We start from the raw sequence: 15,620 nt of genomic DNA on the forward strand, positions 1-15,620 counted from the left end.
GGTATTATCTCGGGTTCATATGTGTACATATGTAATACAAAATGTAAGACTCTGATTTGGTATGATGTGAACTTGAGTTTGAGGAAATTCAAATATTCTAGTCTGGCTCAATATTTACCAACAACAACAAAAACAACAACCAGCAGCATGCTTACACATAACTAATATTATACATCAAACAATTTCGACTGTACTGTTCATATTACATCAAACTTTGAATATTTCCATATTTACTTGTGTATTAACTAGCATTGTTTTCACCAGTCACTTTATTGTTGTGTGTGTTTTTCATAAAAGTCTGTTCTTGTTCTTTTGTTCATGTTTTCATTGGCAATTGATAGTGGTATGTCATTAATTTAGATTCCCCGTGGATACAATCGATATAACACACGTGCTTTGATGCACAAGGCGTCCCCATTTTAATTTCCCATCGAGAATATAAAGGCCCTTGGTTTTCTTTCCAACTCCGAGAACTGTATTGTCTGGTTGAATAGCAATATCTCTTACATTCTGGTTTCCACCTCCGTTGTGGTATTTCCATTCGCCCCTCAAGCCTCGTCGAACCTTCAGTGTACTGTTTCTCGATATACCAAGTATTCTGCCATCTCTGAATACCCCCACGGCCCTAATGCCTTGACTTTTGCTAGGCTTCTGCCAGCGACTGTGTAAATCATCGCGATATATCAACTTATCATGCCGGGTTATTCCCAAGACTGTTCCGTCACACATTATAGCGATATCTCTAACACAGCAACTATTGGCGATCGGTCCAATCCAGCGACCAACATCTGGAGCCCGTTTGGTGTACAAATGTTTGTCAGCGCCAACTCCTACCAGGGTGTAATCCGGCAAAACACCAACGGCTTCTACACAACAAGTGCCGTTTATTTTACGCCATTTGCCATCTATACGGTTGCGTTTTACAAGGGACTTGTCACAACCTACACCAAGCATTTTTACATCTAAGAATATGAACACAAAAAGGACAATGGAAAGATTACTCCTATGTTATTACCCATTTTAAAATATTAATTGATGTTGAAGTTAGCTAGTCTCTATTCTATGGCCTGAACAACATTTAGGCTGAGGCTACGAACAGTGGATTATTACTCTTAGGCAACTAAATCCCCATCTATAAGGGTGTGAATGGAGGGATAAACATGCTGTTTTAATTACATTATTTGGAATTGGCTACAAGGTAAACACATTAAAGCTAGCAGAGATTATTTACGTGTTACATTTTGTGGTCTGCGTGGTTACTGTAAGTCGAAAATTTGAATTAAATAATGCATGTGCAAACTATCAAGTCTGTTATGTACCTTTTGTAATATTATTAGTTGTGTGCGTGCATCATTAACCAAATTTATAGTGAACGCTTCATTATTAAGCATATAATTACGTGTTATCCTTATCCTTCATAGTATTGTCTTACTATATGTTCACATTATACAAGTGTGAGTGTCGACTCTAAGGGGAATTTAGTCATGCAGCTGATAAAGAGGTTTTTAATTCTATTGCATTTTGTATCCAACTCAGATTCAACATAAATCATGGTGCCCTCAGACCAAAGTCATCCGATAGTACCTAAGGTGACATCATTATCTCAACTTATTTAAATCACTTAGCATTAACTCTGAACTCTGACACTGTAAACACTCTCTTTACATCTTACATTGAAAACTTAATACTACATCAACTTGAACTCAAATTCATTCACCCAGAGAAGATATGTTGACATAAAACATATGTCGCGATCGGACTTAGCTTCCCTCTTCCACCTTGCCTAACTTAAGCCGCCTCTGGGCCAACTTTTGAGGTTTTTTTTATTTTAACTCGGCTTAATATTAGAGTGACCTCTTAGTCAACATAGGGGACGATTGCACAATGTTTTAGAAGCTAAGTAAACGATCTACGTTCGTTTGGAGGGGGGGTCCTGGCGTCAATGTGATTGCTGAACTTCATTCTAGCACTTCTAACCAAATTACGAAAACTTTCACTACTCAAAAATAAACAGGTTCTGTATTATACTTACTTTTAATGTGAAATAGAGTGTTCGGTTTCTGTTAGTATTTTAAATGTTTTTACCATCATGTTTTTTACATTGCATCGATCGCAGTGGTGTGACCGCTACAAATTTTGTTATGGTTTATATCATATATAGACGTGTAGATGTCACAATTGTGAAGGTTCGTTAAGGGGGGGGAGGGTTTGTCCATTGTGTGATCGTCCTTCACTTGTTTAATGTGAACACCCTGTCTCTGATCGAAAAACTGCATGCTGATCCTTAAAAGGCTGTAATAACTCTGCACAGCTTAACACTACACTTCCGTAGCGATACTTTTGAAAATTTATACTTTGGCCGAACATAAGCGTTTACAAATTCATTTTGTGATAATGGAACTTGTTTTCAAAAAATACTATTAATATCATAAATAGGCTAGATTAACTTACTATCAGGAATCCTGCCACCAAGTAGGCACAAAACAGTACCAGTTAGAAGTTGGAGGGTTACCACAAAGATTAAAACTCGCATTGTTACAATCAATCACGACACTACGTTCTGAATATGGAGAAGAAATATTAATATAAGATGTTAATGGCAAAAACGCTATTTACAGTATGTATGTATGTATGTATGTATGTATGTATGTATGTATGTATGTATGTATGTATGTATGTATGCATGCGTGCATGTGTGCATGTATGTATGTATGACATGTATGTATGTATGTATGTATGTATGTATGTATGTATGTATGTATGTATGTATGTATGTATGTATGCATGCATGCATGAATGTATGTATGTATGTATGTGTATTTACATATATTTATATATATATATATATATATATATATATATATATATATATATATATATTATATATATATATGTATGTGTGTGTGTGTGTGTGTGCGCGCGCGTGTGTGTGCTTACGAGCATGTATGTATCTATGTACATATGTATGTATTTTTGTAAATACTACGTACATGTACGTATATTTCTGTATGCATACATGTTATAATAAGTGAGCTCATGGGTAGAAGACGGTGTTTGCTTTTGCGGGTTTATGACATACATCCAGTTATGTAAGTATACATGTAATTTAAATGGCGTAAATTCCGCTGAAGCTATGGTAAATGCTGCGAAACGGTCAAAAAATCTCACTAGTCTGTGAAGATAGTTTTAAACTTCAAACAAGAAAAATACCTACCTGTTATTATGAAAGTGTGGTCCTTCAGTGTCCGGCTTCCTCCTGATTCCCCGACGGGGTAAATGACTTACCCTGTTTACAGATTTAATCTCAGTATAGGAAGCACGATTTCCTCTTAAACAGACGTTTAGATCTATTCGTAGTGCGATGGAAGTCTACGAGTACAATTTACTTAGTTCAAAATGGGCCATAAGCTTGATTGATGAGAAAAATGATATCGCCAAAATGCTAAGTTTAGAAATGCTTTAAGATAAGCGCCCGTGTTGACCCTACGTCGGAACAGTTGTAAGAAAAATACAATATGGTGACATGATAAATCAACTTTTTTGGTATTCAAAGGACATGTGTATTGTTTAATGGGACAATAAACCAATGCCGTGCATGTCGTAACGTAATACAAGGTAGTAAAAATATGTTATAAATCTTATACCCAGACGGTAAACACATTCTATTGTCAGAATTACACCTTATTATGTTTAAGTAATAATAGTGTCAGGAAAAGTGAAAAGAAAATATATGAACTATTTTTGGCGTTGCTAGACATTCCTGGGCTTGAGGTATTTTAATGATGACGGCAAATTGTTAACAAATTCATCTGTGTAATGAACATACATGTAACTTATCAAATCACAGTTACTGAACGACCAGAAGAAAGCAATCTATATAATCCACAACTTGTTTCTACACTTCTATATACTTAACGTATTCATTGTTATGATATTAGACAATAATATTGTATTTAATAAATTGAAAATATGGACAGGTGTCCTTTTATTGAAGTATACGTTTTGTCAAGTGAATATGCTTTATAATGCTATACTAAAATAAATCCGAAGGTTGATACTTACATATCTGTAGGTACAACATTTTATAATTACAGTAACTTTTGATAATTAAAGGAGTGCCTTTACATGAATGAATCATGTTGTTGTTGTTGTTGTTGTTGTTGTTGTTGTTGCTGCTGCTGCTGCTGTTGCTGTTGTTGTTGTTGTTTTGTTTTTGTTGTTGTTGTTGTTGTTGTTGTTGTTGTTCTTTTTTGTGTACATGCCGCATTGACATTAATTCATCTAGATCATTTCTGTCTATCTGAGTCGATTACACATTGTCAACAAATGAACACATTTTAGATTCTGTTTGAGGAGCAACGTGTCTTCACGGCTAAATCTTTATATACATGAATGTCGTCTGATTCACGCTATGTGCTATCAATCCAATCTGTGCTTTTTTTTCTGGTCGAAACTAAAATGGGCAAGTTGACCAATTACACTTCTAATAAAACATTACGGTAGTAAAAGTAGAGTCGCGAATCAGTTGATGGTAGCACGTACTCTGTATTGTATATATGTATGTCTGTCTGTCTGTGTCCGTCTGTCTGTGTCCGTCTGTCTGTATGTCTGTCTATCCGTCTGTCTATATGCCTGTGTCTGTCTGACATACTGACTGACTGACTGACTGACTGACTGCTTTGCTGTGTGTCTGTCCGCAAGTCTGCCTGTCTGTTTTTTCCCGTTTCATTATGTTTGTTTTTCTGTATTTTCATCAATACACAACGGCTAAAGTGTTCTTCAGAGCCGGGATTTCAAATACAGTCGATACCATTAGGAAATTGCCGGTTGATCGATGTATATATGATTTATGTCATCAACAAATGAGACACAATGATATGATTCATGGCTTGTTTTATAGGCCGTTAACAAAAGAAAATGACAGTAAAAGTATTCCGCCACACATGTGTCACGTCATAGCCATTGAAGTGTCATAAACAGATGTATGGCTTACTATCTTTTGTTCGATGAGAAAAATAAAACTCGACTGTGAGATCAAAAGGTAAGGCATAAAAATAAGCAGATGTTGATACCGTGGTGGTTATATCACTGTTGAAATAGCGGTTGTGTTTGCCACAGCGCGTAACATGTTTATTTCTGCTTGTTTAACCATGCATTATTGTAATTGTGATCGAGTTTTTCCATAGAGCTTATTGTTTTAACAGTGGAAATCGTTTTGTAATGTTGATCTAGCGTGTTGCTTAATATATCATACATTCCGTTCCAGGTTAGTGTTCACTGGCTCTCTTTGATACATCCACGCAGAAACCAATACAAAACTGTACATTGTACACTTTAAGATACTAGCTAGATCGTAATTTCTTGCTACATTTCAATGAAATTTAAACGTACAGCCACGCCAAAGTTTTGATGTCTGCATTTGATGTCTCCATGCATGATGGCACGTTGGTTATTTTCATAGTGTGTCACAAGAAAAAAATGGTACATTTTCGCTTTCCACTATGTGCTCAGAGCTCTTTACAATTATTACCTCTAGCACGGATCTATAGCAGCACACTGGTCCTTTTATACTTCCTCAACTCCCTCCTATCCATTGCAGCATTTATAAGCGCATATGATTAAAGCATTCATATTGCAACCTAAGAAACAACCAATTATTCAATTGCAACCTATCTTATCAATCTATCCATCATTATCGATATTCGTCCTTGGACGGAAGAACCATACCATTTCATCAATAGCACACTTTCTATATTTCCTCCACATCTTTCTAAATTGTTCATGATTACGTTTCTATTGGTGGCCAGATGGAAATTTGGATAAAGAACCTTAGATCTACAGAATGTTCATCTCTCTGGAGAAGTCTCATCGCCAAGCTGTACGAATACAGCCTTTCATCAAATAGCAGAAGATTGTAGAAGCAAATTCAGAGAAGAAGTCGCTAATACATTTCTAAAGGACTTCTACGTGGGTGATTGTCTAAAAATCAGTATCTACTGACTAGCTGTTATCGCTATCCTACCAGGTCCCCAATTATAAAGCTGGATTGACTGAGGCTCATGAATCATGGTTCAAATCTTGCCCAAGGATTTTTAGTCATTCAGAAACAAATGGTAGCGATGGGGCTCGAACCTGCAACTGCAGATTCCAAACCGGCCAAGCTAACCATTCGACCATCATGACTCCACAACAAAACAAACATACTATCAACGTGTATGTACATGTATGTGCCAGTGCTAACCAGACCCAGGGTGCATTGCATATATATTCTTGTCGTGATGACGTCAAACGTCTGTTAGATATTTACCATTGTTATGTCAAATATAGATCTTCTGAAACAGTAGACGGGTTTTTTTCACAAGCGATATCTCGTCATGTGTACAATATGTATGGTAATTCTTTGCAGGGTGAACATGGGGTTCGCAACCATTATTTACAATTACTGCTCGGGCAAAAAACAGCTTCCGTTTAGTTTCCATTTGTTTTGTTTTGTTTGTAGTAATTGTATTTAGTGTACTTACAAACTAAATGATCATCTCATAGTGTAGAGAAGTATAAACTCAATACTCCAAATATTCACAATGATTTACAACTTACACAATGAATATAGTTTGATAATTATTCAAGTACAAAACAGAAAGTGACTACAAAACAGTGAGCGATATGTGAAAATATATAAACGTGTTAATATTCATTGATAGCAAATGGCTGTTTAATTTTGACAGCTGCACAAGTCGTGTATAAGTTTATCTGGTTATGTATCTATCGATGTCAGGTTCTGATGACCCGTTCGTCAGTTAAGTATAATGAATTAAAACCCTTGTTGTTGTTGTTGTTGTTGTTGTTGTTTGAGGAGGTGGAGCTGGTAGTGCAGTTCACTGATGTAGAGTTGTTGTTCTGTTATATTGGGTCATTTGTTCAGCACCGAGTTAAACCTAAATTTTGTCGCGTGGAAACAACGCCAAACGATGCAGTTCGATGTTGTTCAGGGTGTGTATCATCAGTAAACTAATACGAGTTTGATATAATATGTATTTAATGTTCATCTATTTACCGACAAAATGTTAAGTTCAGCACATGAGCCAGACAGACAGACAGACAGACAGACAGACAGACAGTCAGTCAGTCAGATTAATTAAACACTCTGATTTGCTACATTTGATATAGAAATACAAATCTAGCAACGTGATATAAAGCGGAAAATGTTTTATTCCCTTAAAAATTCACCAAAACCCTGCAATATAGTGATTTAGAAACTCCCACACAATTACGCAACAAGAAACATGTCATATGTTGCAAATCGTACTAAATGTGAAAGATACTACCATACGCTTACTAATAAACGATATATTAAATGAATAAATGCCTTCAAATATAATTACTTCCCAATATTCATCAGAATGAAATTAAATACGGTGCGATAAACATACAAGTTGCCGCTCTTATATCATATTTATTGCATTGTATCGTTAAATTAAAATGTACCATATTATCCTGTAATACAATAATTTATTTGGTTAAATGTTGAAATTCCATCCATCCTATCAGACGTCGTGTTACTATAGGCTTGTGTCCCACGGGCCTGGCCTAACAGACAGGAGATCGAATTTCCCCTATGCATGCTAGCGCCCCCATGGAAGCTTCTAGATCTGTCTGTATTATCGATCGATGCGAGGGAAACTCCCACTGACCCAAATAACAACTAAAAGCAACAGCATTATCATCATCATCATCATCATCATCATCATCATCATCATCATCATCATCATCATCTAAAATTTAAAAACTCTGAAAATAACCTTTCACCTTTAGCCCTTACCGCATTAGGTAAAATATCTAGAATGACCGGTTATCAATTAATGTGCATTGCGATCTGTTATTTGCAGGTATAGATACTTACACAGGGCAACACAAGTACGATGTATCGTATACACCTACATTTAACCAATGCAGTCTCAATTCATTGCATTAAAATAAAAGCGATAATTCTTTAGGTAAAAGCCATGCCGTTATAAGCAATACTAATAAAAAAACTACATCAAATCCTTTATTTAACCCTTTCTTACTGCTATCACTGTTTATAACTTTAAAATCTTCATTTTAGGTTTCCAGGGGAAACGATCGCCAGAACGCAGTCGCTGTTTTCCAGTACGGGTCCCCAATTGTTCTCTTCATCGAGTACATGAAGTCCTTTGGATTTCTTTCCTATTCCAAACACTGTACCATCAGGTTGAATAGAGAGATCGTGAACTTCAACGCTTATACCTCCCCCGGCAGACAACAATTTCCATTTCCCCTGCACTCCAGGACGAACCTTCAATGCACCGGTTTTAGTTACACCCAGAATTCTTCCATCAGGGTAAACCGCTATTGCCGTTATACCTTTGCTGTTCGGTACAGCCTCCCATTCGCTTTCTAAATCGGGTCTTACAACCATCTTCTCATCAGCAGTTATGCCTACAATGGCACCATCAGGGGTGACAACAATATCTCTGATACAGCAGCTGTTTTCAATCGGGCCTTCCCAATCCCCCTTTTTGGGACCATTTTTGGTGTATAACTTTCTGCCCTCCCCGACGCCTAGCAAAGTCTTGTCTGGTAGAATGGCGATTTCGTCAATGCAACAGCTTCCTTCGGCTACACGCCAATGGCCATTGAGGCGGCTTCTTTTAACTAGTTTGTTATCACAGTTGACACCGAGCATCTTTGTACCTGTAAAGATGAAGAGTGAAAACAATGTAAAAATTAAAATTTGACTTAGTGAAAATAGAAAGATATTGGCTATTAAATAAACCTGAGCTCTATCAAGCGCTTTGATTCAAGGTCAATAAGGTTTATACTCGTTCATAGCGTCCATATATGTTGACTAATGCAGCTATACAGTAATGGGCAATAGTCAGAAATTGTACACTTGAATTGGTAAAGGAAACTTCCATTCAACGTATTTCTACCTTAAGTTTATTATACCTGTATTGATTACTGCTATAAATTTAAAGGAAAAGTCCAGTCAGCCTTATTCATGCCTTCAGGCCACATGTATTGACTATTGCTATCAACTTACATATGATTTTGGATGAAAAGATAACACATTGATAACTTATTCAACGGTAAAATACAAAAACTGCGTTCAACCTTTTTGGAGATTTCTGCAAGCTACTGAGAGAAATCATTGCAGGATACGAAGTCAATGTTACCAATAGAGTTATACATAAAACCTCACTATGAATAACAGTTACTCTTGATGGACAAGAGAGGAACACTTTCACCAGACCAATATGTCGAAATACGTAGTCAAAATGATATCAATTATAAACAAATTTATATGCTTATTGATAATGCATTTTAACGTCAGTATTAACCATAAGGCGTAATAAAAAATATTGTGTGGTTCCGATTACGTTCAATTTTAGAATAGGTGGATTAGGTATATTTTCTATTTTATTTTATTTTATTTTATTTTATAATTATTTTTCTCAGTTGTGAGTGTCTAGTCCAGATAGTTATGTGTTTTCCAAATGGTCTCTGTGTTATTGGTTTCGTCCCATCAAATTTAAATGTACAGCCAATACAGATTGGAAGAACAGCTTTATATTGCCCTTTTAAGTTGATGACAGTTTCCGCGTCTACCGTTTCTGGCAAGACTTCACAAAATGTTCATGATTTTATTATCTTTTTTTCTCAAATATGTAAAAAAAAAAGTTTAGGGTCGGGTAACCGAACCAAACAATTATTTTTTTAGGCCTAATGTCGGTTTGCTCTGTCTACCTATCACCCCTAACCCACCAGCATTGCTGCCATTGCTGTTCCATAGCTACTAGTCGCAAATCATCATCATCATCATTCAAATAATCAAAAGTGCATACGTACCAGGGTTAAGACACACTCCTATGCCAATAAAACCATTGACAATTAACAGATAGTGGATGACTTGCATATTTTTGTTGGATGATGGGTTTTCTTTCTAAATAATAAACAATAATCAATTATAGAAAATGAATAATCAAATTAGGACACAATTAATGTTAATTAATCGAATCTGTTACACATGTGCATATTTGAAACACATATTTGCAACTTTTGTTTCGTATTTCTTAAATAATTTCGGTTATGGTAGTATAGCCCGATTCATGAAATGAGCGGTATAATTAGCCATGGCGTCGGTATTCATTCATTGTTCGTTGGTATTCGTTAACCGTTGGTGGCGGTTCGTTAACCATCATATCATACACTGGAAAGAGACGTTTTGCAAATTACATTTCAAAGTCAATATCTATGCACAACTGCTTCAAACATAGTGATAAGCATATAAGTGCTTGCTAATAGCTCAGACCACTAGTTATCTGAGCTAATAATAGTGTAATGTTACAGCATACCACGGAATTTAAAACAATTAAGTAGCGAGAGTGGTATCAATAACTTATACTTTGAAATCAAGAAATGTATTTTTCATTTCCAATTATTGACACGTGTTAATATAATAAAATAATTAAATTGTACATCTATGTATATTGTATTATCCAATATTGTCATTGTATGAATTAATCATATTAATTACACTGGTAATTGCCATGCAGAATTACCATTTATCCGTGTTTTGAGTGTCCAAAATTTGATTTCTGTTGTTTCCATATTATGTTTAGCACGTGAATAAATGTTTTTATACAAAATTTGAACGTTTTATGTCAAAAATCAAGGTTTCAGTGTTGAAAATGTGTGCGTTGTCTTGTCACATGAGGACCAGCATAACTTTGTGTATGGTTTACCGCATAATCGCTCATACAACCTTTGACACAATACGTGCTATGCTATCAGCAATTCTTTAAATCCATTGCTTGGGATAAACGAAATCCAACAAGTTCTCAATATAAATAATTCTTTTAATCGTTGAATTATTATACCAATGCATGCTTAATTAAAAAAACGGGTAAACGAATATGCAAAGTGATTCATGGCCTGAAATTTTAGCGTAAGGTGAGTATGCCCATACTAGTCTATGCGAGGACCAGTTTCAATCATTTCAGCCACTTGTCTTTTAGAATCACAGGTTCAACCATTTCTTTCTTAAATCGAAAGTTTGTTTGCAATAATTCAAAACATGGTTACTTGCTTCTGTGAACGTATACTAATAATAATGGTTTATTTCATCATCCTATGGTGACCTAGGGGGTCAAATTAAAATCCTAAGACTGTGACATAATCGCTTAGAATGTCATGTAATATATTATAACTACATTTGGCTTCTGTTCAATGTTCCTAAATCTGGTTTTATCAACAGCAAAGTAAAATTGTTCTAGTTCCAACTAATTATTGAACTTTAAAATAGGTACCGTCTTTAGGAATACGATGGAGGTAAGGCAATATGAAGTACCAGTGTTTACTTTGGCACATCTTCTGTGTAGTTAACGTTATGCAATGATATTATTAGAATACCATAACCTCAGTGTCACTACACGACATGTTTACACAGAACATATTCTAACCTTTCGTGACAGCGATTATTTCTTATTCACCTATTCATGTGATCAGTGTAGGGGTCACACAGATAATTTATAGCTAAGTCACCATACTTATCTCTTGCATGGTTAGATAATGAATCTTGTATCTTACGTTCTAACATGTCAGATTGACCTTTGTACCAGCATTTTAACTACCAGGGCAATTCTTAAACAAATATAACAATCATACCTTCCTTTCTATCGCTTATTATTTTTATCATTCACCATGCTTATTGGTATAAGAAATACCTTAAACAATATTGTAAAATCCAAATATCTATTAGACTAGTTTGCCATAATTGTTACTTGAACCTGTAAGCTGAATTTATTGATGAATAGACATATCGCTTCCTGAATTAGGTTTAATTTATTATGCATGAACTTAAGAGTAAAGGAAATTGTACAATTGCAAAATGATAGAAGGTTTTATGTAAGTATTTTCACTTGCGTATATAAAAGCTTATAAATCCGGCTTACTTTCAGAATATATAAAAATTCATAAATCCGGCTTGTTTCACTTTAAGAGTTAGCAATAAGTAATAGAAATAATGCAAAATTGATTGTATTGTTCTATGGTGAAATAATCAACAAATTTCTATCTCCCAAATTAAATTAAAGGTCGTTAACATCATAGAGAAGTATTTGGAGGCACAAAAGACACAGTTCCTGTCAGTTGTTCAATAATTACTATATCCTGGATTTGCTTATTTACGTTTGAGGTTGACATTTACCCGTATCACCACATATCGACATGATATTGATATACCTTCATGACCCCATTCGGTACTTTAGAAGAAAAGAAATCGAATGATGATCCACTAAATACCTTCAGTCTGATACCAATTAATGCTCAAAATATGAATTGGCAATTAGTTCACTTCCCGACATTAATTTCCATGTACTAAATTAACTATTTCAGAATATTTCCATTTACAGCGAATTTCACAACACCATTCACACCACATGCTACACTTTGTAAGATAGCAAGATTGAATGAGTAGTTTCATGCTACATTTTGTCTTAGTGAAATGGACTACACATGCCACCATACGGACATCAACTGAACACCGTAAAGAACATTTTATGTGTCCTTCACCGGGTGTTTGATACTAAGAAAACCATTGGTGCCCGAATGTCTGCATGGAGTTGCAATACATTTAAATGGTTTATTTCATTTAGACTAAATATAATAAAAAGTGCGATCTTGCTATTGAAGTGTGGATATGTAGTTTGTTGGTGTCTGTGTGGTTGTATCAAATAGAAAAGCTGAACAGTATTGTTAAATTCACTGTGATAGATGTGGCAAAGATTTAAACGAATACATTACTTACTTGTGTGTCTACGATATTACAAACATACAATACAATATAACAAATAAGGAGTGGGTTACCTGTATGTGTTCACCGTACCAGTCAATGCAATAAAACTCGCTGAACACGTCCCTTATATCTAAAAGCGGCGATAAAGCTATCCCCCTTATTTCAACTCCTTGCCGTCCAATAGATGCACATCTACTATTAAAAGGTTGTCCAATGCAAATCAACCATGCATCTTTTTTAGACAGCAACGACTTTATAGTATTGAACAAAAGAAATAAAATGTTAACAATTTAAGTGAAAAGACTTGTTTTTTAGGAAACATTCCCATTTTAAACATATGCCAAACAATGAGAAATTTAGAATCTGTCCATAAGCCTTGTGGTAGCATGTTTTAGTTCTTATTGTTCGAAAACTTATTCGCGTTATGTTTTCAGTTCTAACCTGTTCCGTAGGACTACATTTCGGAGTAAATTTCGTCTGACTTCATGGCCTTTTTAATTTGTTTACCATGAATGTACTGCTGCTTCATTTGACTTACAGAAGTCATGTGGTGACCCAAATAGAAATAAGAAAAAGCACTACTTGAGGAAAATATTATTGAAAATTACTCGCTCTCTCGATACGACTCTAGACAACGGATTACAGTCATCAAGACAAGCAAGTCGACTCATTTTGTTTTTAAAAACAACATAGTAAAAGCATACCTTCAATATGTCGCTTTGTTGGATTAAAATAGATATAATTTGAATCAATAACTACGTACTTATGTATATCCTGTCTGTGCTATGTGCAAAGGACAACTTGAAATGGTATAACATCAACAGTACAATGTACTGGTAGTAATTTAAACTGAGCCAAACAAACAATGCACAAAGGGTCATGGACGGTTCTTCGTCTACATATGCAATACAACCATCATATTTGTAGGGTCAAATTAGAATGTCGGTGCCACTCAAGTGCCACTCAGTCAATTTCCTTATAATTAGACATTGCTCATGTTAATCAGTTGTCAATATTATCAATAATATCAAACGATATTACGAGTAAGTTATTGTACTTAACAAAAAAAATATTTTCAAAAAATCATTCCGGGTTGAAGCTAGTGCAGCTTTAACATAATATCAAACGTACTCTACGGCAACTGAACAGGCTCAAGACATCACAAATTAATTTCGATCAAAGAAAAGAAAAGAAGGAAAAAGCTTACTTCATATCAATTTTTTTTTTTTAAAGAAAACAAAAGTTTGTTTCATATTAATTTGCATTTGCAAATCAATTTCCAAATTGAATTCATTTTCATTTTCACTTGCATGTGCATATCGATTTTCATTTCAAATTCATTTTCATTTTGCAAATCAAACATCCAATCACAGACAAAATAGCCATCAGCAGTCAACCACATTGTCATCAACATCTTACTACACTGTCCCCCCTTCACTCCTATGACACTCACCCCTCTCCTCACACTACAACTAACAGTTAATTTACTGTATTGTTTTCAACAGCGATTTGAGTGATGTGTTCTGATATTACATTACAATGGTGACGGGAGTAGAATATATGGCAGCGGTTGCAGCGGTGGGATGACAAAACTAATAAATAATGCAACCTCAGTCTCATTTTCTAAAGTGTGGCCCTCCCACCACCGAGAACGGATTTGTAAAATGTGATCCCTGTAATTCCACCAGCCCTTCCTCCTTGTAATGATGACTGTAAGCTCCCTCATCTCTATCTACATTGTTGTAACGCCTACGTGTAATCAAACATTCATGATAACACCATTGTTTAATAGTGAATGTTTTACTTAATTAGCTGTACCTGTAAAACACTGTGACATGTACAGTATGTCCTGGTTGGAGTAGGGACTGTATGATTAGCATAATAATGGTCAAATGGAAACTATACGAACAGCAGCGTTGTCTATGATACTCTCGTCACTTAAGGTCACTAGAAGAACAAATTACTTCATTGCAAGAGGGTTTTTTTTTAAAAATAACATAAAGGAGAATGTAATATATCAATGTAGTTAGAATAGTTAGAATACAGTATGCATAGGCGCGACAGAAACGGGGCTGTCATGCCCCCGAAATATGCGGTACAAGTCTGTCCTTTTGGTATAGTGTTAACGTATATCATATTATGAATATAATGAATAGCCAAACTTTGAAGGGTGCACGTGCAAAAAATGATTGAATTACATGTCAACTACAGATGAAACAATTAAAAATGGAGTGGAGACAGATGGTATAGAAATGTATGTATAAAAAAGTATGAATAGGCTGCCAAGAACTTAACATTTAAACCCGGTATCTATCGAACTGTAAAATTATTCGATACAGTCATTCGGTAAGTACTTAATTACATTTATGTCGTTGGATTTAAACTCCTAGGCCTTACGAAGTAATAAACTCTACATTGCGTATCTTTATCATTTTTAAATATATTTAAATATAAAACAGGTTTAATTGCTTTGGTTTTCAAGAGGCCCCCATATGGATGAGGACAGGCTAGGGTATTTTGATTTCAATTTATAAAACATGTTGTATCGTGACTTTCCGACTTGATAAATCAATGTTATTAAGTTATTGAAAAAGAAGAAATATTTTACAGCATTCTTAAGGGAGGTCGCAAAATAGCAAAAGCCAGCCTAGTCCGTCTTCCTGAACACTGACAATGAAACATTTGTATTTAAAAAAAATAATAAATAAAAAAAAAATTCAAGTTTTACATGTAGACAGTACCTTACATTACACATAAATACGATTCAATAATATGTGAAGCAATATATGCAAATGCCTTGTTTATA

At 35.0% G+C, this 15,620-nt stretch overlaps 2 protein-coding genes across 2 annotated transcripts; both read right to left on the reverse strand.

Moving 5' to 3' along the window:
* Positions 1-3,460, reverse strand: LOC144432911 (uncharacterized). Its single transcript, XM_078121211.1, has 3 exons — positions 3,215-3,460; positions 2,452-2,560; positions 1-962 (listed from the first exon to the last, which is right to left on the reverse strand). The coding sequence occupies exons 2-3, from the start codon at positions 2,531-2,533 to the stop codon at positions 352-354; spliced, it is 693 nt and encodes a 230-aa protein (XP_077977337.1). The 5' UTR covers positions 2,534-2,560; positions 3,215-3,460; the 3' UTR covers positions 1-351.
* Positions 3,461-7,852: 4,392 nt separating this feature from the next.
* LOC144432945 (uncharacterized) lies at positions 7,853-13,008 on the reverse strand. Its single transcript, XM_078121258.1, has 3 exons — positions 12,886-13,008; positions 9,868-9,961; positions 7,853-8,712 (listed from the first exon to the last, which is right to left on the reverse strand). Exons 2-3 carry the CDS (start codon positions 9,932-9,934, stop codon positions 8,096-8,098), a joined length of 684 nt encoding a protein of 227 aa, XP_077977384.1. The 5' UTR covers positions 9,935-9,961; positions 12,886-13,008; the 3' UTR covers positions 7,853-8,095.
* Positions 13,009-15,620: the final 2,612 nt, after the last annotated feature.

Source organism: Glandiceps talaboti, chromosome 3 (assembly GCF_964340395.1).
Source record: "Glandiceps talaboti chromosome 3, keGlaTala1.1, whole genome shotgun sequence".
Lineage (NCBI taxonomy): Eukaryota > Metazoa > Hemichordata > Enteropneusta > Spengelidae > Glandiceps > Glandiceps talaboti.